We start from the raw sequence: 23,554 nt of genomic DNA on the forward strand, positions 1-23,554 counted from the left end.
CAGAGAAAGCTCTCCTTACTCAGCTGTTACAGCATTTCTAACAGTTTGAACAGCATAGTCCAAGTTTTTTTCTGACAGATCTCCCCTTCCCAGTACCTGCTGTGCTGTCTTCCTTTTCTCCTTCTTTCCTCTTCTTACCTGTTGGTGGGAATTTTGGAGGGTTGGGAGAGGCACATCATTCCTGGACATTGCTGGAAGAGAGGAGAGGAAGATCCAAGATGACTTCTGTCCCCACAGCCAACTGGAACGTAAGCATGGGCAGCAGGTGGAACACGAGCCATGCAATGGCAGGCAATCCCTGGGGACAGGTGCTGGGAGCGCCAGCTGGAAACACTTCTCCCCCTGTAGCGTCCTCAGCAGCCAACTTTTCCAATCAGTTTGTGCAACCCTCTTGGCGCATTGCCCTGTGGTCTCTGGCTTATGGTGGTGTGGTGGCAGTGGCTGTTTTTGGAAATCTCATTGTCATCTGGATTATCCTGGCTCACAAGCGCATGAGGACAGTGACCAATTACTTCCTGGTGAATCTGGCCTTCTCTGATGCCTCCATGGCTGCTTTCAATACTCTCATCAACTTCATCTACGCGCTGCACAGCGAGTGGTACTTTGGAGAGGCTTACTGTCGCTTCCACAACTTCTTCCCAATCACAGCTGTCTTCGCCAGCATCTACTCCATGACAGCAATAGCTGTGGACAGGTGAGAAAAAAGAGGAAAAGTTAAGGGGTAAGAGATTAAGATCAGATTCTCTGATGATAAAAAAAATACAGAAATAATAATCATAAAGCGATGAGAGGCAGAGCTCTCAGTAGTTCATTGATTGTGCTCCTCTGTACTTCTTTAAGATCTCTCCCTAACACTGTTTTTCTTCATGTCTTTGATATTTTTCTCATTCAGTCTTTCATTGGTTTTACTCTCTCACTTTGTTTTACAGCAAACACTTTGTCACTCTGACTTCAGTCGCTCTTCATGCTCCAGCTTTTAATACTAATCCTGTAACAGCAGCCGTTGCTCAGGGGTTTGCTTCCTCACCCGTGAAAATAGTATCTGTCCCTCAGCTGATGTCATCTAATTCATACTGATAAGGAGTTGTAGAGGTTGTGTGTGAAGAGAGAGGATTTCAAATTTCCCTCCTCTTTGTACTTCTGCAGCTGGCAGAAGCATTTGCCTGCTCCTCAGAAATCACTTCAGCCTCTGCTTTTAATAGCTCTTTTCACAGACATCTCAGAGCTGCTTGGTTCCTCCTGATTTTAACTAATGAGACTATTTACATTGCCATCTGTGCATATCCAGAGGTCTGATAAGAACATGATTTCAGAGCACTTGATTTTTCTTTTATTTGTAGTAAAACAAGCCTTTGTGACTGAAAGAACACCAGATAGGGAAAAACTTTATGTTTGTGCTCTTGACAATAATGGAATAGGAGAGCTGTAGTCTCTATAAAGGGGAGATGTAGTTCTCAGATTTCAAACAGAGATGCTTTGATGGACCGTCTTTCTCAGAAGGTGCTGTGAGTCTCCCCTAGTAAGTGTTCCTTTCTTTATGATCATTTTCACATTTGCTGTACTGGAAACATAACTTGCCCCATGCTTTTGAAATCAAATAAATTCCTGAATTTTCATTCAGAAAAACAGATTGCTTTGTACTTCAGATCTTTTATTCCTTTTAACACTGAAATTATTCACAAAACTCTGTTCTACATTTTCAAATCACATTATGCATCTTGCCTTAATTGACTCGGTAGAACTGCAGCACCTTCTGGTGATGGCAATTAAGATTTTATAAGGTTCAATTCACCTTCTGAAACACTGTTTCTTATTTTTATGTGCAAAGATTGGGAAACGTTGTACATTTTGTTTGTGCTGTGGACAAGTTCATAAAAATGCTTTTCTGTTGGCTCTACTGATTGCAAATTTTAGGAGGCATTCTCAGCCAGATGCATTTATGTTCCAGTAAGTTAAAAATGAAAGAGAAAATGAGATTCTTCACAACTTTTTTACCTCTCTGCTTCAGGGATGGATGAAGACAGGAAGAAGTCAGTATAGTTTTCTCCAGCCGGTGATCATCTTCCCAGCTGTTACTTCCCATTAATAACGGAGGAGGTAGTGTAAAGACCAGGCTGAATAGGGCTTTGAGCAACCTGGTCTAGTGAGAGGTGTCCCTTCCCATGGAAGGGAGTTGGAAATAAATGATCCTTAAGGTCCCTTCCAACGCAAGGTATTCCATAATTCTATGATGCTGAAGCCAGAGATACTATCTTTAACCAGGAAAAGATTTCTTCCATTGTTGGTTCGAGTTTAGCTTAAGATTCTCATCTAGCTTGAGATTTTCAGAAAGATAAAAGGTTCTTAGCTGATGCTGAGGATTTAGCTGTTATTGCTACAGCTGAGCACATCATTTTCCAAGCAGTTACTAGGATGATCTGAGTTAGGGTTTTTTTTTTCATTTTTTTTCTGACAAAAATACCCACAGAGACACAGTACTTACTACCTTGAAAGTTCCTAAATTTATGGTAGGAAGCTGGAAATGAAGGTGCATTTCCCAGTTCCCTGGGAATCCAGAGGGTGCATCTCTCGTGTCAGCAAAGAATAGCTCTGCTCCATGCTGACTGAAGTGCAGTGGTCAGATACAAATATATTGGAAATGTTTTCCTTAGTTTAGCAATGTGAGATACTGGTGCTCAGAAGTGAGTCAATTACTACAGTTACTCACTCCAATATATTTTTTATCTGAAAATCCCCTGAAAAAAAAAATCACTATTTCCACCCCACCATATGTCCAAGCTCACCTGCCCCCAAAGCAAATGAAATTCTTCCCCAGGGGGGAGCAGTGAACAGTGCCACAGCTCTGTTTGGGTGAGGTCTCTGTAGCACCAAGGAGCATCAAGGAAAACAAGCAGAAGAGCAGCCTAGCCCTCCTTCCCTATTCACACTGCTATGCCTTTTACTTTTGTATCAAATCACACCTCATTTGTTCAGTACCTTTAACCATTTCCTGGCTACCACTGCAGAACAATTCTGCAGAATCAAAAGGAAAACTGGAAGTCAAAAGTGAATCCCAAGGAATGTCCTTATATATACAGACTGCCCCATTCCAGGGCACAGATCTGTTGAGTGGACATCTTTTAAAACTTTGGTTCCCATTCTAATGCTTCAGTCAGGACACTCTTCTTTAGTTTTGACCCAGTAAACTCATCCTTACATATTCACTGTCATTTATTTTTTTACAAAAAAAAAAAATAAACAAATGTACAAATTTGGATAAAGCTTCCAAGGGCACTGAAATTATAAGATCAAATCAGATGATTTTCCAGCAGAAATTGTTAACATTTCAAAATACTGAAAGGTCATGGATTGCAACTCACTAAAAAGTATGTTATGATATACTCCACTGATAGTTTTAGAACATCCAGGTGTTCACAGAGTATGAATGAGTCACTATGACTGCAGACATCACTAAGCAGAGGTCATGGGCAGCACGTTTGCTTTCACATCTGATTCTACAGAGCACGCTAAGCTGTGCACACTGTGAAATGACTGGACTGACACAGACTTCTGTGGTGTAGGCAGTTCCTGCAGCAAGGTGTCCTCCACCTGGAGCAGAGATGAAAGTGTCCAAGATGCTGTGTAACCACTTGGTCATTGAACATAGACTCAAATCTGTGTGGGTTTATTCACACTTCTGACCACCCATTCCTGGTGGTCTTTTTACCCTGCCTTCTGCTTCTTTCCCAACAGGCAGTTCGCAGCCTGCTACAGAGATGCCATAGGGAGCTTTAACCAAGCCTGCTCAGGAGTCAGAAGCAGCACAGATTATACACTGTACTTCTTCATGGGTATTCATTCATTTGTTCTTCTGTAGCTCCTGCAGCACAGTGCCACAGTTATATTGCTTTCAGTGCAGTTAAGTTCCTACAGCTACCTCTTGGCAATAACCTTTTAAAATAGCCTAAGATAAACTGAACGGGGATCATTCTGAAGCCAACATGCCCTTGCCACTGGCCAGTGCATGATCCTAAAGGGTTGTGTGTCTCAACTCCCTCTGTGACTACTGGCTGTGATACAGTTCTTGGACATATTAAAGACAGTAACTCAGGCATAATTTAGGCCATCTGGCCCTGGCTGTTGAAAACCCATTGTCCACTCCTACTAGTTCTTAGCATGCAAAAGAGGTGGTTCATGTACACTGGCAATTAATTTCCAGTCCTAAGATTGCGTCATTATACAAGTTCTGTGTGTATGACTAGAAATTCTCTGCAGACACCTGATGGTTAAAGTGAAATTTTGGACATGTAGCAAAATAGCATAAAATAACATGCCTTCAGTATAGCACTGAGTATATTTTCACGTGTGTTTTCCTGTTATTAGCACATCTGGAGTATAACTTTCTCAGTTATTGTTCTCTCAGCAATTCCATGACTTCCTCATTTCAACAAATTTAACTGTTTGTAAAAGCAATTAAACAGGCATTCTAACAGTGACAGAGTAGCTGCTGATCCTATTCACATCCTACCACTTCCTTTCTTCCTTGTATGTAAGCAAAATTTTGGTCTTTGAAGAGCTATTACATATATATTAGGTTTCTTTATATGCAAAAGTAATTGAAAAAAATATTACATACATGCTAGTATTTAACACACATGTAAATAATACTTACATATTACTGCAAAACAGCCTACAAGTTTTACTGCTGCTCAATATGGGCCAACATAATAGCATCAAAAAGATGTAATTTTTAACAAATTATTAGGAAAGAGGAAAATGATAGATTTGACCTAATCCTTTTTAAAGATCAGTTTCTGCCACCTATTCTAGCCCTATAGTCTGCAAAAATCCCAGCCCATTTTTTAGTTCAGCTACTTGCAGATTCAAAGGTATTTCAATAGAAGAATGACAAAATAAAGTCCAATGTTAAAGAGGCTACCACTTTCATGTGCTTTTTTTTAAATTACAAAACTTTCTCTGCCTATCGTGTTTATGTAAACTCTAGAGCTGTTACAATTTGCTGCCTCAGTCACTCATTGATAATGACAGTCCAGTAATTAACTTATAATCAGAAGATTATCAAAGTAAATCACCATTTTTAAAATTTAAAAATTGATCATGTCCCAAAATCCCATTATGATTTCTATAATAACTTCATCTTTCCTCCTTTTTGGTCCTTCTGATAGAATGAAATGTCTGGGTTTTTTGACCTACAGGCAGATACAGAACTTTATTCTCTATTCATCTAGTCCAACAGAGCTGTGATGAAACTTGCTACTTGTATTTATTCCACAGAAGTGTGTTTCTCACAAGTTTTAGAAAGAATAAAGCTATTAACACAGGTATATTAGCACTCTTACCTCTGGTTCCCCAGACAGCTCACTCAAGTATGACTACAGCATCATGTTGTTGACATGGATAATGTAGACATCAGGATGATTTTAAAAATTTGATTGAAAAATAAAATAATTAAACAATTTGCCATGGAATGAGAATCAGAATCTAAGAGCCACGGTCCCAGCTTTCTCCTTTTCAGCACCCTGACACTCATTTTGCTGAACAACAGACCCAAAACAAAACTAACCTTCACTAATAAAAGATTAGATAAATAATCTCCATGTTTCAGAATACGATTGATTCTTGTTATTAGCAGTTTCTGTTTCCTTTTAGTTACCTTACTCATTTCTTTTTAATAAGCTTTCTTAAGTTTTTATAGTTCCCTTTCATCAGATAAAATACTACCATAGCAGCTTTTTTTGACTTTTATTGTTTCTGCAGAGATGTAAAAATCAGCCATACTCTACACACTATTCAAAGAATAATAACATTTATATCGGACCATGGACAGTGTTCAGGACCAACTTAAGAGCTCCTTCTTTACTTTGGGCTTCTCCTCATAGATGCTCCATAGAGCAATCATTAATGTTGACCAGGAATATATTTCATCTGCACGGATGTCACTGATATTGCCTATTATTATTGCACTACCTGCTACCACAGCCTTCTAATTTCTTTTGGCATTTCACCATTACTACTGTGAATTAGCTGCATGTATAATGCTGAAGTTTATTTTTTTAGAGTCATGCTTGGATTTTCAAACCATAAAATTCAATATTATTCATTAATACATTTGTTTTACTTGACTCGATTTTAAACTATATTTAACATACAGTTTTATTCCTCCTCTTGCACAATGTCTTTTCTTTGTTAAGGAACTTCAGTATTGCAGTGGTACATTCCTCCTATCTAGGTTCTAGCCTTCCTATTACACCAATATCCTTATTCAAAACTTGCTATTCTAGTTTCCCACCTTATTTCTTAGACTTCTAATACGTCTACAGAAATACACATGTACTGGGTCAGTTTTCTGTTTTTCAATGACATTACTGAGTTATTGATGGCTGTTAATAATCCTTCTATACACTCAGACTCCAGCAGAAGTAATATGATACAAGCTTGTAACAGAAGACAGTTACAAGGCATAAACACGATTAAATTTATCAAATAAAACCTAAGTTCCTCATCTGTACACACTCGGGTCCTCAAAATATCATTTAGGCTCTTCATTCTTTTCAAGTGTATACTGTAAGAGCAGTTATTATTGTCACAAAGTAGTACCATAATCCCTATAAATGAATCAGTTATTGAAATAGGCAGTTGGCACATTTAAAAATGTATTATCTTTACAGTAGAATACATTTTGGTATCTGTCTCTGCATGAGTTCCTGTTCCTGGGACAAAGTGCTCAAGGCCTTCATGTGCCATCGACACTTTAAACTGAGACTCCTGCCAAGCTATACATGACCATCTTTGATGCAGAATAACATTATCTGAATTGGGAGTTAAGCATCTGTTACCTCTCCTGTGCACTCAGAAACACTGAAGTACAGGGAAACGTAGATGTGAAAAAATGGTCTCCGATACGTCTAACAGGTTAGGATATGGAGGGCACAGGGCATGACCCCATGCTGCCATATAGTAGTGGTGTCAGCAAAAGTGGCACAACACCAAGAAGACGTATAATAGTGGTACTTGCATACATGTGCTCAGCACCGAGTGTTTTGTGCTTGGCTCGCCAGTGAGTAGAGGAGGTTGAAGGGATGGCAGGCAGGAAACCTGCATTGCCCAGCAAGCTGCCATTCCCTGCACTGAGCTCAGCCCAAACAGAACTGCAGCCTTTGGTCCCTCTCTCACTCCCCCTCCCTCACACTCTGCTGTCTCAATGTAAATGGTTTCCATATAAAAAGAGAATTTGCATGAAGAATGAGGAGAGAGATATGAACAAGAAAAACAAGAAGTTAGATGGATTTCGTTTCAGGTTTCTTGTGCTTTATGGGTTATTTTCCTCAGAAAGGTCCCCCCCACCTCATACTTCAGAATATTTTCATCCAAAGAAATGGATGTTTCTGTAAACTTACTATGCTGTTTTTTACACAGGATGCCATTTTATTGTTTGTTAGCTTTGCCTGCCTCTGGTGTCACATAACTACACAAAAGACTAGCTGCCCTACCCCCAAACTAAAGTTCAGTACAGCTTTTTTTCCAAACTAATGTTTGACTTAATAATCATGACTTCTCAGTTAGTCTTGGGCACTGTGTATTATGAAGGGGAAAATTTAGATATAGATTTTTAAATTTTTTACTATTATTACTAAGATTAATTTGCCAGTCAAACTATAGAATTCAAATAGGAAATCCCATCCATTTTTCTCTGTGTTTCACAAATTTATATTTTAAGGTGAAGCACATCAAATTTCTGGATTTCAGTATCTAGGCAGGTCTCAAAAATACTAGTCTTCAGAACTGGGTAGAAAAAGTTGACTAGGAGAGTGTTAAGGGTTCAAAAATAAAGAGATGAAACATAAAGGACTCTTTATGACGTGGGGGTCTAAAATTATTTTCTTTGGTTTATAATTCTACTTCTTTATGAGAAAAAAGGTGAAATAGTTTCTGCAGAACATCCTGATGCAATGGCTACAAGACTCAGACTGTCAGAGACATAGGGAAGATGATTTCTTGCTATGGTACAAACTTGTAATGATCAGGCAAGAAGACAGAACCTCTCTGGCTTTTGGTCAAAATTCCTGACAGAGTTATGTTATTGTTAACATCCTGAGACAGTTTAGGAATAAATATAGGCTTAACAGCTTTTTTTTTTCCTCTTTGTTTTGCATTGAGTAAATATTATATTTAACAAGCTGCTTTCAAAAGATGCAGTGAAAAAAAAAAGGAAAAAATCATGTTTACAAGCCAATACCTTGAGGAGTAGAGGCAACATTTACAACAGTGACTCACCCCAAGTCTTCTTGTTCAAAGCAGGAAACAACATCTGACAAGTTCAAACTATAGGTTCAGATGAGAAGTTCACTTTAGACATTCTTAGCCTTAAATTTATTTTCTCAATGCCCCTATTTATAGCTTGATGAAAACTATTAAAAGATGTATCTGTGGCTTGCTATGTAATGTAGCCTGCAGTATACTTTCAAAGATAGTCAAGGGTTGGCTTTTTTGTTTTGTTGTTTCCTTGAATATTATTGATTATATGCATGCATTTCTGACAGATTTACTAACCAGGAAAGAAATTTGTATTATTCATATGTTTATGTTTACCTAAAATAAAATTATTTCAAAATAACTGCAAAACCAAGAAGGAACCCATTCAGATGACAGTGTCAGACATAAAGGGAATAACAGATTGGTTTGTAGTCTGTGCAGATGGAGCTGTTTTTGCAGCACTTGCATTGATATTGGTCCTTGATACCCACGTAGATTGTATTCAAAGAATAGCAGAACCAGAAGACCTTCTGTCAGGGGAAGTCTGCTAGTCTAGCATTTTATGAAACAGACCAAAGTGTTCTCTCTTTTCTATCAATATGCATAGTTACACAACACATTGTGTGAAATAATTACATACTTAAAAAAATCTAGCCCATTGTCAGTTGCCAGAATATTCCTCAAGTAGAAAGACATTGCACTGTTTATGAGAACTCAGCTACAATGAAGAATTTCAATACTAGTGTTTTAAGGTTTCTGTTAAGAGGTACCCAAAAGCAAGGCATGGACACTAGTCCTGATTTCAGAAAACCTGCAGTGTTACCTCCTGCTCAAAACACAACAGCCACTCACCAAGAGCAGCACATGTACCTCTGGGTAAATCAAGGCTCTAAGGTGATCACTGCATAAGAGTAACATTGTTCACTGTTGATCCTTCAGCCACCAAAACCAGTCTTATTCAGACCTAGTCCTACATAAGATAGCCACTATTCCTTCAGAGCACATCAGACTAAATTAATGAATACAGACCACTCCCACAAGAAAATACAGGTCCTTGCACAAAAAGGTTGAAGAATAAAGAATGCAAGAGTTGAAGATCTGCTTTTCAGCATACAAAAAAAATGCCTCTAAAATCTCACAGGTCATTCCATCCTCTTCAGTCTACTGTATCTACTTCAGAGACCTTTTGTAGGATTTTCCACAACAATGTTTTAAATAAGGGCAAGGAATCATAGCAATTTCCCTATTTAAGTTTTTTAATTACCAGCTGGTTTCAAATACAAAGTTTGAGAACCAGCTTCTGTTTTGAGGCAATAACAGCATCTGTGCATCCACAAACAAAGTGCACTCTGCTGTTTGCTGTTGATGAGCCACTTATATGCAAGCATTATGATTTTCTCACAGTCTCTTCCTTTGTCAAGTCACAATTTCCCTCAAAATCTGGGGCTGAATTGATTACTTTTTTCTCCAATTCAGTTTATAAACACACTCTAAACAGGTGAAACAAATCACTTAGGATGATTAAAGGGTTCCAACTGTGTCTCCAGATGGGCATTTGTAGGATCCAATATTGAATACTGTTTTGTTTTTAAAATGTCTTATGTATTTTGGCTACAATTTCCTAAATGATGTGTGAAAAAGGGAATATTTTCCTGCCTGTGTTAGTCAGTTTATGCTGGTTTGCAGAAATATAAATTAGGATTTTTTTATTTTTTTTTTTTATCTTTTCTGCTGTCAGGACCATAATACACAAACTTCAGTAGCTCTTATAGTATTTACCAGCTGTCTCTTACGTTATTTGCAAACTGTAACAGAGCTCCATGATTATGCTGTCATTATAACCACTGGCTTGAGTTTATCAAGGTTATTCAAATGAGAATTGTCTCTATTATAATTTCAGAGAAAACAGATTTTCTTGATTTGATGAACACAAGAAATAAGTACCAAAGAGTAAATTGTAGACTGCAGCCAAACTGAGCAGTTGTGAAGGAAACTAGGTCTATTCTGACCTGAGCAGATATGAAAACAGTCTTGAAGGAAGAGAGCTGCAGCAAGCACACCATAATGAACCAGCCACTATATCTTGCAGCCTGACTGATGTCTTATTAAGTTCAATGCAAAGACTCTTGCTGACTTCATTAGAAATTAGCTAGGAACAAAGACTAACATAAGCCAAAGCTAGAAGAAAAGCTATGTCAGTGGGATATAGCATGATCTCAAGCAAACAAAAACATGTGCTAATGATTCTAGTGATGAAACTAAAGTGCTACCTAAAAATGTTTTAGAGAAAAGCAAATCACATGGTTCCGATGTTGAATAATCCACATTCTTTTAAGTGTTGGCTTGAGTCTCTACCTGTACATATTTACATCCCTAAATTTCTAAATGTGCATATTCAATCTTATAATTATCTTTCAAGTGTTGGTGTTTATATTGGATGGGGTAATAATAGTTTCTGCTTGTTGGGATAAATGAGCACACTAAGATAATTCTTTTCAGTTGATATGTAATTTAGATTCAGCATCCCTGCTTTACTGTGTAAAATGAGCTATCTGTGCCACTATCAGCAGCTCTCACTGGAGTGAGAAAGCATTAGAAGTCCAATCCTGAAATCAAACAAGCTCAGTGAGTTCAGAGCCTTTTGTTTGGCAGGGGGTCCTATTGTTCCAGCCTAGTGACTAAACAGCAAACGTCCAAAGACTGCAATGCCAACTGGCACAGCACCTCACTGAATAATGTTTGTGTGGCTACAGAACACCTTTCAACAGTGTAGCAAGTCTTCAGTTGCTTGTAGCCATTATAAATCCTCCTTCAGCTCTAATGCCTGCCATCTTTTAATGCCCCTAAGAGGCAGAGGTGTGGGGAAGTCCAAGGTCTATGTATAAATATCACAGAATACAGTGGACCTATGTGGGCCTCAGCATTTGCCACTATCACTGATTTCAGAGGGACTGCATAAGTTCAGGCCATTTCAAAGAACAATGGAGAAGCAGAACAGACATTAAGACACATGACATCAGAGTATCAGAGAAGTCCATCTGTTCCCCTTGCATGCAGTTTGTATGGCTGACCACAGAGAGAACAACTCTCTGGGAGTTCTTTCCCCATACACCTGCAGAGACAAAAGGGCTTGCCACCACAGAGCCCTATCAAAAAACACTGTGCTTCTCTGCCCATTCTACTTACCTTGGAATTTCTGCCTTTACACCACCTCAGTTTTCTTTCTTATTCTCACCTCCATCCTATTTCTATCTGCTAGTATTCTGCAATTCTCCTTTCTTTGCTTCTCCTCCTATTAGTTTATCATTATTCTTGTTTCACTTCTATTCCTATTTTTGCACTTGGAAAACTGTGCCCCAGTCTTAGTTCTTTTGCTCCAAATACTGTATTTCATCATTCTCCCATTCTTTCCTGGCCTACTCACACAATCTTTTTTCTACACCATCTTCAGCACCATTCAGTGCACAATTCAGACAGCACGTCTAATTGGCACTTTACCATACAAAATATATGTAAGGATATCAAACAGAGTAAGGAAATGAGCCCTAACAACAACACAGTTGTCTGTCATGGGTAATTGGAATATAAAGGGGCAATACCCTGCATCATACATACAAATTATCCTTAATTTATTCTCACTCACAGATTTTCTTAGAGACACCTAAGCGTGGAACCTCTACCTGTGCTAGCAGGAGCTTTTGTTCCTGATGGAAATATCTTGGCCAAAATGAACACAGATCAAAAGCAAGGGCTGACTGAAAAGTTAGCTACTGCCTCTTCAGGTTGAAGCTAAAGAGATAGACAAACTATTTATCGTTCTTAGGCACCAGTAATAGCAAGATAACATTGCCAGCAAACAAAATTATAGGCAGGAGTGGTTAAGCCTCCTTTGCAAATGACAACTAATAGTGCAGGAATGACTTAGTTCTTTTCAGGGCTTCTTTTGGCTACAGAGATTAACATCCACATACAGCTCAGCTATGGAGGTGTTTTTTGAACCTGCAACTGAGAGTCTTTCCACATTTCCCTCTATCCTTAATTACGGCAATGATGGCTTCTCTAGGAAAATGCTACCAAACTTAGATGACAAGTCTGAGTGAGTGTAACAATTGCAGCTATAAAGCAGTACCTCACTGTGTTAATTAAGCAATCTTATTGCTAAGAAAAGCCACTTAAGGAACAAGTAAGATGCTTCATGTAATTGTTAGTGTTCTGGCCAGTTAGAATAAATTAGATTTGTTATCAAATGCTCAGTAGTAGAGAGCTGTCAATACTCTGGTCAGCTAAATCTTTCCTGCACAAAGGCACTATTGAGGGACTGGTCAAGGCTCTTCCACCTCCTCCTCGTCTTGTTTGTTAGAATGACTGCCTGCTATATTTTTCTAATCTATCTTGTGCAAAAGTTAGGCTGCTGGCTTATCACTCTAATTTCAACATGAAAGACACGTAGCCTGATTTTAATCTGATTCTTGTCCTTTGACTTACTGGCTCAGACAGCCGATAGTTAACATTTCCATCAGTACAGCTGGATGAGTCATTTCATACAAACAATCCACATCTTTAGAGGCTAGACACCAGACAGGGAGATAAAACAACAGAATTTTATCTTAGGCAAAGAGAATTACTGCTGATACCTATAGGGAATAAGAATAATATAACTGGGAATAAGAGTACCGTGAATGTAATAGAAATTGGACAATAGCATGTACAGTAATATCAATGTGCAATCTGAAGGAAACTAGCAATTGAAAGGAATGATTCCAGGCTAGGAAGAAATACCTTAAGAGTCCCACAAGCATGTGAAAATAATGATTTGTTTATGGGTTATTATCTACTACAGGTAAAGTTCATCAAGTGTTTTGGACATTGTCTAGCAGCCCACACTCAGGCTAGCTCAATTTGAAAGACAGCATTCAGGATTACAAATTCATCTTCATTACCAGGTTGTAGTTACTCTGGATAAACCAACGGTAGTTTATCCATTGATTTCAATGGATCTCAATTCAAATTCTGGTTGGATTTGACCCAAGCAGTCACCTAAGAGTATGAGAAGGTTTCCTACAATCTAAAGTCAAGGCAGAAGATGAGAACACAAAAAGTAAACATCGTTAATAGGTTTGAAATTTTTTTATCTATGAATGTAGAAGTTACATAGACAAGCAAAATAACAAGAGTCATGTATTAGTGTCCCCTTGGAACAGGGTCTCCTAATTTATGCTTGCTTACCTACAAATAATTAATTCTCTCTGAGTGTAAAGTGATTTTGTAACTTCTAAGCCTGACAACAACTGAAGTCTAACAATAGCACAAAATTTTAAATGCTCATGAGACAAAGTGATTTTTTTCCACAGTCCTGCAATACGATGTCTATTACTGCCTCCATAATTTTCCATACAGAAAACAGTCTTTAAATCTATCCCAATCCAACTTTATGTGAGGTAGAAACTTAAAGAATTGATGAAGTTCAACTGTTAGTTATTGCAATTCCTTCAGAAAGTACAACTGAAACAAAGAGGGAAAGCTCTGAAAATATTTTTTACACATGTAGGCTGGAACATGTGTGGTTTGATTTTCTTACTGTATTTAAAATCTGAAACAGACAGGGAAAAGGGTTAATCATAATAATTAAAAGGCATTAAGACTGGAGACCTACAACGGAAACAAAGGGGACCTTTAGGAAATCACTGAGATTCCCCAATAATCTGATCAAATATATCAGATAACTGGACATACGTACTGTGAAAGACAGTGAAAAGTATATGGGTCATAATTATTCTTTGGCAATGAGTTTGTCTCTTCCAGAATTAGTACTAATCCCTGTGACTGAGGACAAACTGTTGAAAATTATCCAGACACTCTAGAAATTGGGAAAACTCTCATTAGTAAAACAATCAGGCTGGTTTTCATATTCATCCCAGTTTCCTATCTGCTTCAGGTATTATCATATAATATGAAAACAGAAATACCACAAAGAAACACAGAAAATATATTTTTGTTGTTGTTAGTTTCATTTTGACTTGCCATGCTTATTCCTGAGGAGCTTCTAAATCATTGAGATTCTAATTTTTATTTCAGAAAAACAATGTTTTGGAAAAGAGTGCAGAACATCAATACTACCAGTGACTGGAGAAGGGCAGATCTTCAGTTTCCTGAATATGCACAGATACACTGAATACTTCCATGGAAATGTCTTGATTTAAATTGCTGATCTCTTAACTCCTACATTACCTCACTAACAACACTGTGTTTCAGTCATGAATAAAAGGATTTTTAATACACTTTGGGAACCCTCTGGATCTGAAGGAAAATATTAAATGTAAAAACATTTTCCTTCTGTTGTTTTGGAAAACATTAGGATATAAAATTAAAGAACATGTAGTTAGTTGTTCAGTATGCTATATCTGTAAGCCAGTATGGATGTACATACAGCAAATACCTCCCTTGTTTTACAGAAGTGCAAAAAATTCCTTAAATGTGATTCTGGCTGATACTTATCAGCATTCCCCTTAATAGCAGAAGGAATTTTCAGCACCGTTTGTTTTTAATTATTATGATTAACAACTTTGCAAGTCATTCTTTGGTCATTGTTAAATGAAACAAAATAGTGTGACCGGGGATGTCGGTAGAAAACATGTTAATGCAGAGTTTAGCTCAGAAATAAAAAAAAGCAGTCATGCTAAGAAAAACACGAAAAACACATGAAGTTTTATGATATGGAGTATATAAAATTTAAAAATTCTGATTCCTTTGTTCCTTGCATCTGTAACAGAGATCAAAAGACAGAAAACAAGACTCGATTTTCTTTTACTGTCTGTCTTGATGATGCCTTTTTTCCTAAGCTTTTAAATTGTAATTACTCAGAGTAAACTTTTTAATGACTTTTTTTTTGCACGTTCTTCTAAAGTTATCAGCACACATGGATTGCCAATACACTTATAGGGCAGCAGGAAGAATGTGATCCTACTTCAGAACGTAGGAACTGAGAAAGCAAATGGGATGTTTTCCTGCTTTATGCACCTGTTTCCCTTGGTGCTGTATCACTTCCACATTGCCTGAGGAAATGTTCATCTGGCTCCTCTTTCAGTCACCGTATGAACCATTTGCATTCTGGCACTCTTTGGTAGACAATCCAAAGTCAGTCTTTGTCTGCTGAAATAAATGTATGTGGACATATCAGGTTCCTGTAGCTTTTGGACAGATGACAAACAATCCTGACAGCTTGGCTGTTAATTTTTTATTTAGAGATAAACCCTGTATTATGTAGCAGAGTAACAGAGGATCCAGCTGTCTTGTTGTTGCTTTCAGTCAGGTTGTGCACTAACAGGCTTAACTAACTCCTCAAGAAATAGTTGCTCTATTGGTATACCTATGGTTAATCAGGTGTCTCACAGCTGTAAAATAAGATTCAATGAACCTTCTTTTTCTTCCAGTACTGCCTTCCTTAGACCTGAACCACTCAAAGAGCACAATGCTATCTGAAGTCTAGGAAGACAAATATCTTTGCTTTTATCCTTCCAACCCTAAGCTTTGGTTGATTCTAGATACATCCTAATCAATGAAGGTTTCCTATGCAGAGGTTCTTTGCTTTCTTTTACAGGTACATGGCCATTATTGATCCCTTGAAACCCAGGCTCTCTGCAACTGCTACCAAGGTGGTCATTGGAGGCATATGGATTTTGGCTTTCCTGTTGGCCTTTCCTCAGTGCTTATACTCCATAACCAAGGTGATGCCTGGGAGAACTCTTTGCTATGTAGCATGGCCAGGTGGTCCAAAACAGCATTTTACGTAAGCTTTTGTTCTTTTAAACTTGTGCATGGTAGTGTCTACACTTGCAACGGACTTGGCAAATGCTGTACATCATCTGCATGATCTGTATTGATCATTGAGAAATGTAAATTGGGTTTTCTAAGCTAGGAAGATAGCACGTTTTAAGTGATAAGTGGGACACATTTATTTTCTTCTACTTCTGTGAGGTGTTCTCCATCCCATGCTGCATGTTTACCATCATTGCTTCATTTAAGATGGCTACTTCAATACAGAGAGACGGTCAAAAATAGGGACAGAACATTTAATTCAAAGCATGCTCCCTTTTCATCCTAACCAGGAAAACAATTATTTCCAGCCTCTTCTTGTCTTAAACTGATTTTTTTCCTCTGGGTTTCTTCATCAAAGGACTAGATTTACCCACTTACTTCTGTTACACTATCAAAATTACTTATGTCAGATATCAGTTCAAATAAGAAAACTGTAAAACTTGTAATTGATTCTAGTTTCCGGCGAATTGGTTCTTCAGTTTCTCTAGGCTGGAAAGTTGGGTGGAGTGGAACTTAATGAAGTTCAACAATGGCAAGTGTAGAGTCCTGCACCTGGGGAGGAATATTCCCATGCAGCAGTACAGGTTAGAGGTTGACCTTCTTGAAAGCAGCTCCGTGGAGAAGGACCTGGGAGTCCTGGTGGACAACAGGTTAACCATGATCCAACAGTGTGCCCTTGTGGCCAAGAAGGCAAATGGTATCCTGGGGTGCATTAAGAAGAGTGTGATCAGCAGGTTAAGGGAGGTTCTCCCCCCCTTCTACTCTGCACTAGTGAGGCTGTATCTGGAGGATTGTGTCCAGTTCTGGGCTCCTCAGTTCAAGAGAGACAAGGAATTATTGGAGAGAGTCTACTGGAGTGTGTTGGAGGGCTACAAAGATGATTAGGGGGCTGGAGCCTCTCTCTTATGAGAAAGATGAGAGATCTGGCTCTGTTTAGCCTTGAGAAGACTGAGGAGATCTTATCAATGTTTATAAGTACCTGAAGGGTGGGTGTCCAGGTAATAGGACCAGACTCTTTTCAGTGGTATCCAGTGATAGGACAAGGGGCAATGGGCACAAACTAGGATGCAGAAAGTTCCAACTAGGAAAAGCTTCCAGAAAAAAATTTCTTACTTTGGGGGTAACATACCACCAGAACAGGCTGCCCAGAGAGGTGGTGGAGTCTCCTTCTCTAGAGACTTTCAAAACCCACCTGGATGCATTGCTGTGCAACCATGTAACCTGCTCTAGGTGAACCTGCTTTAGCAGGGGGGTTGGACTAAATGATCTCCTGAGGTCCCTTCCATCCACTAACATTGTGAGATTCTATGATTCAGAAAGTGTAGAATAACAGTCAATTAAATTAAAGATATTCTATTTGTCCCTCTGGCAGAATTAGGAATAAGCAGTTACATAGCCATAGAAACGTTATTTGCCCTCTCATGTCCTCTTTGGCATTTAAGAAGAACTCTTTGCCCAAGGCTGAATGCCTTTTGAACCATCCAGCATCAAATTTGACCTGTTGCTCTCTTTCAGGCAGGTGAAAGAGGCCTTGATCATGTATAATTTTTATCACTGGAGGAGCCGTGCACAGATATTTCTCTTTAGCTCAGTAAGGTCACACTCACTGTGATGGCTGTGGATTCTTCACTGATCATTCACTAGGATTTTATCTGAAGATGGCATTTAACGAGGAACTTACAGGAGGCAAAAGAAGTTACCTTTTTGTCCCAGGGCTTAACTCAGCAATGATGACTATGTTGTACGTGGGCAACATATCTGTCACAGAAAGTATTTTGAATAATACAGGACACTTATCAGGCCCTTACCATTTAAATAGTTACTTTTGTCTTTCATTAACGGTCCAAAATATTGCTCAAAATCCCTAGTTTGCCCTTAGGATACTTAGCTATGCAATAATTAAGTGATTCAGCTAGTTATGGACAAACATATCTTATTTTGCAATCATTAATCATGGTAACTAGAGTGTAATTCTTAATTTATGTTAGTGCAAGTTCAAAATCAGGAATAGAAACCCCATAAAGTACTCGCATTAAAATGTAAATAAATTTGCAGTGCAATTCAAGACTTTCATCAAGACAGTGAAAACACTGAGGACCACCCAGTCAATAGAAAACATGTTTTATGCTACAGCAGCACTCGACTTCTAGCAGACCATTTCATTCCCTTGGCATAGCTCCTCTGGAAGCACTCATCAGCCTAATGCTTTTTCATTGCAGGTATCATGTCATTGTGATTGTGCTGGTCTACTGCTTTCCACTGTTAGTTATGGGCATCACTTACTCCATTGTTGGAATTACCCTCTGGGGAGGAGAAATACCAGGCGACACATCCAACAAATACCACGAGCAGCTCAAAGCTAAGAGAAAGGTACTGTTCCATCAGACCTCACTAACTGAACCCTGATAGCATCACCTGCAATTGTGTTGTAAAGTATTACAGTATATAAAATCAGAAACACTAAATCACTTGAAATAACAGTAATAAGAGACCTACTTCAACAGGAAATTTGATTAAGTCTGACAAGTTGTTCTCTACGTTCACAAGCTGTTCTTTTTGTAACTTTATTTTTGTCAATAAAATAAAGGTAATATTTGAATTCTAACTTCTACTCTACGTGCAACAGCATATATTGTGTCTGATATGTGGAAACTAGGCCCAAATGTTTAGCATTTACAGAGCTAAAATACTGAGTTTTGAACAATGGGCTAGCAAACCATTAGCTTCTCTTAGGCCATATTCTTATCCTACTGAAACAAAAGTGATTCTCGCTGTCATTTTCAGTAGATTAAGGCCCATAATTCTGTTCATATTGAATAATTTAGGTTTTAAATCAACAACTTTTGGTGAGAATACAATTTTTTTTTCCCCCAGTTATTTTCTTTCCATCTTTTTCACTCTAGGTATTGTCTAATCTGTGTCCTGTTCAGTTTTCATGTTGTTGCAGTGCCGTGAAGGTTTCTTTCTTATAATATTAATTTTCTTAACCTAACTTTTCTTCTTTAATAAGGCAGCCTTTCTGATATTTTTTTGATACTAAAACACATTTAGCCTTTCAAATTTGAAAAAAAATGGTACCCAGACGTGGCTTTCTAACTCACAATGATGAGCACATTTTCAATTGCTCAGTTTGCCTCCCAATACTGTGAATATGTTTGAACAGTGGTATATGCTGCCACACTGTAGCAATAGCAGACTGCAGCATATTTGGTCCTGAGACAACAGGAGATCTGCAAACACTGGAGAACACTGATATTTCCATTTCTTTCAGGACACTACTAGCAACATGAAAGTGTTTTTTTCCCCTACGTATTGCCCAGGAAACGTTATGGCAGAGGATACACAAAATGAAAGATTAGGATCATTTTCTCATTCATACATTTTCAACCTCATAAAAGACAAGTGTAAAAATTTCTGTGGCAAGTTTCAGTTGTCAGGATGGCAGACATGCCTAGACAATGTTCTGGTATGATGTGCAATGCCTCCTATGAAACCAAGATGTTACTTATTTTCACCTTTGCATATCTTTATTAAGAAGGCAAAATGCTAGCCTCTCTTAAGGAAGCAAAATGCAGTTTGACTAGTATTATCACTACTGTTGCCTTGGAACAGTTCAAAGATTATTTGGAATGTGAAAGGAGAGAAAATGATGGAAAAACATCACTGAAAACTAACCAATATGCTTTGCATATTTGTCCAAAAAAAATATTGGACTAATCTCCAGAAATGCTGAAAGCATTTCAAAAGATCGTTCTTTAACTTTATCCATAAAAATCCAACGTTATCATTACAGTCTTTGCCATGCATGTTTTCACTTATCCAAAAGTGCATTTTCAAAGTTTTGAAATTACCTTTCCTACAGAGCATAAGCATAAAAAGATTTTACTGGTCGATTAACTGTGCTATTACCAATAATGCCCTTTCAGCCAGAGGAAAGAAAAATGAAGCAAATACTCAGTGGAGGGTGCCCGGGGTCTGATTGTAAAGACAAACCAAGGAATCCCTTTCTATAACAGAGAGTTTACAAAACCAAGCGTGGAAAGACAATTATTAAAAGCTAACTTGGAGAACCAGGAGATGCCATAACTTCAACTCCTGTTTGGATAACAACTAGGTAAAATAAACAACAGACGTCATAAAAACTAAAGGTCTCTGAACAGAAAAGCTAGCTTTTACTACATGCTATAAAAGGTCCAATTAAATCTCTTGAATACAGCACCTCTTTAGAACTCTAGATATATGCAAGACACAAGGAGTAGCATTCTTAATTAAAGGATTTTAAATGTGAGAATACTGGAATGTGTGCCTTCAACATATGCAACAAGGGGATTAAATTACATGCAGATATATTGTAACTGCATCAGTGACTTTATTGGCAGAGCTCCATGACAGCTCTTCAGTTCCACTGCTGTGCTTTCCAGCAGGATTTATGAAATGACTGGTATTTGGAAAGATGAATCATAATTAGTTATTCATGTAGATGAAATAATAGACTGGAATTCAAATAAAGCTATCACTCAGCCTGCCTCATAACAGAGCTCTTGCTTTTCCTTTATTCAAACACAAATCATCTGTTTTTCTTGCTATTGAGCATGCAGCTATCTAGACATATCGAAAGTTTGTGCACTTATAATGGAAAATTATAAAATATCTGACTGCATGTCTCATATTATGCAATGATACAGTTAAAATATGTTTAATTAGGATTGTTTGAAACAGTATTTAATGTTAAGAAGTAGCGAACAGTTCACATAAGACCTTTAAAAGAAGCTATTTCCCAAGAAAAAAATTGAAGCTTGAGCAATTTATTAGTATTTCAATAGTCTGATAACTTCATATTGACTGTGCAATGTACTCAGAATTCTGAAAGCAACATCAAAGAACACAGGATTCAAAAAATTTCACAGTACACACTACAGACTGGGTAACACAAAGTAACAATTAGTATCTTTAAGGGTCAAAGACTTGCAATTAATAGAAATTCAGGACTGCATAAGACTACTACCACTACTTATTTTTTCTTTTATTTTGAAGGTCAGACATCTCAGGGACTGCCCTATTTAAATTTGCCTGACCTCAGCTTTTGAATTTCTGAACATTCACTGCGTGTGAAGACTTTGGAGCCATTATCCCTTCTTCTTAAAGCTCCTGGCATGAGACTGACAGATTTTCAGCTGAACACATAATTTACACTCCTTCAATTCCCATTTTCACAATACAGAATTATAGTTTCAACACTGTTATATGTAACTGAAATTTATATAGATAGCTCATAATACAACTATCAGCTATACTAGGCCAAAGTGTTCTTTATATTCAATGCAAATACTTAGAGACTTGCTCTCAGGTGTTGTATCCACACACTGTTTTTTAATATCTAACCTGTTCCAATCCCTCTTTCAACTTTACTTAACCTGTAAGAGGGGATAATCATGTACTGTCAATAAAATCAATCAGTTACTGTTGTCTTTTTCAAGATATGCAGTTCTGACACAACTCTTCTGAAAAAAAAGTAGTTTGTCTCAACAGAAGATGCCTTGTACCAACAGGATGAATACAGAAGTACAGAAAAAAACTTCCTTCACCTTTATATCTTTTGTTTATGTTTCTCCTTACCTCTACTAACTTTATGATAATATGTCACTGTGCACCTTTTTCAGCAGTTTTCATGATTTCTTCATACTTACGCCTTTGCCTGTATTTTTTGCTTCTCCTAACACAGCTTGAGGAGTCATCTCAGCTTCTTACTGCAATCAAGTTTGATTAAAAGTCACCTTATTCCAATTTCAAAATTTTTTTGCAAATCTGCAAGGAAAAACAGAATAAAAACCCCACGTTTGCTAGTGTCTTATAGTATTACAGGAGTGGCTAAAGACATGGCCAGGTTTACCAGCCTAATTATATAAGGAAATTTTCAAAGCTTTACATGTTTTTTTCTTGACAGCAAAAGTAAACATCCCAAGTCAAATGCATCTATTTAAACTGCTAATACAGTATATGCAACATACTGGAGGAGAAAATAGAAAAGTAGAAAATGTAAGAATTCTGTCTGAGAAGCAAATAATAATCAAAACAATGTGGGACTGTGGGAATAATGTTGACACAAGAACCACTTTTGAATATGAATTTGAAATACTGTATAGTGTGAGAAGCCAAGTCAAGCAAGACGGCAGGACACACTCTTCCAAGTCAGGGTCAGAACAGTTACATGTAAATTCAAAAATCACTCAGAAATACTCTGTGAAAAGCTTCAGATTTACTAAGCAGAAATAAACAGGTGAGGTCTTAAAGGACACAATTTTAAATAATATTCTGAAATACATGGGATATTTTCCCTCTTTTATAGACTACACAAGTAAGCAATAAGACAGGGTCTGAACAAATGTCCTCTGTAAGAACTACTGCATGAGCAGTTCACATGTAGCCACTCACATGTATTTGTTTTGCTTATTCTCTCTCTGGTGTTTTGGTGGTTTTGGGTTTTTTTGTTGGTTTGGTTTGGTTTTTTTTCCTTTCATGGATTTTGAGAAGTTGCCAAAGAAGGGCAACTAAAATGATCAAAGGTCTTACAAAGAGATTAAAATGGCACGGACTTCTAAGTTTGGACACAAGGAGGCCAAGGGATGAGATGATCAAGGTTCACAGAATCACGAAGGTGGTAGATAAAGTGACCAAAGAACTGTTGGTCATCAAATCCTCAAAACAGTTTAAAGCAGGTAGAAAAGAGAGTTCCTTAAGAGAAGGTAGTTTAAGAGTTGGTAATTTAACAGTTCTGAGACTGTCCTGCCAGATACTATGATCTCAGAAGGTTCAGAAAGGGATTAGGCAAATTAACAGGCAATAAATTCATAAATGCATACTGAAAGGATGAAGTAGGGATACATTCCTTTGTAATACAATTTTGGATGCTAAAGCAGGATTAGGAAAACAGAAGATGGGAATGGCCAGGTTCATGGGATTTCTCTAAACAGCACCTGCTACTGCCACTGTCAGAGACAGAACAGTAAGATAGATGGACTACTGTCTGATCCAAGAGGAACTGTGCTATGTCCTTTGTTCCTTTTTTACATAACATTCCAGCCATAAAAATACAGTTCAGCATATTATTCCCGACTTCTCATTAACTTTCAGTGCAACTACAAAGGCATATTTTCCTTTCTTCTTTTTTTTACCACATATGAATACACAACAAGAAATCATGTTAATAGGCATTTTATAATGCACTGCACAGAATAAAAAAAGCACTAGTTACAAATAATTATAATTAAACTATTTATTAATCAATGATACTTTATTAATAATGATATTGCTGGCATTAACTGGTAGCTGACCAGGCCAGGATGAAAGGAAGAAGGCAAGTTGCTTCAATGTGGAGTCGTTTATTAAGTGACAGATTTCATTCAATTAAAATAAATAAATAAATAAATAGATAAGAGCAAGATAATCGAAGCCCAAAGCATTGCAGTGTAACATCAAAAACCATGGA

At 37.6% G+C, this 23,554-nt stretch overlaps 1 protein-coding gene across 1 annotated transcript in view; it reads left to right on the forward strand.

The window, feature by feature from the left end:
* Positions 1–218: 218 nt before the first annotated feature.
* The window catches only part of TACR3 (tachykinin receptor 3), a 39,714-nt gene continuing 16,378 nt past the window's right edge, over positions 219–23,554 (forward strand). Inside the window, exons 1-3 of the mRNA XM_008938230.1 lie at positions 219–694; positions 15,851–16,039; positions 18,288–18,438. Of these exons, the coding sequence (XP_008936478.1) occupies positions 219–694; positions 15,851–16,039; positions 18,288–18,438 (816 nt within the window). The remainder of the gene's footprint in view (positions 695–15,850; positions 16,040–18,287; positions 18,439–23,554) is intronic.

This window comes from Merops nubicus, unplaced genomic scaffold, assembly GCF_000691845.1.
Source record: "Merops nubicus isolate BGI_N331 unplaced genomic scaffold, ASM69184v1 scaffold5164, whole genome shotgun sequence".
In the NCBI taxonomy this organism is placed as follows: Eukaryota; Metazoa; Chordata; class Aves; order Coraciiformes; family Meropidae; genus Merops; species Merops nubicus.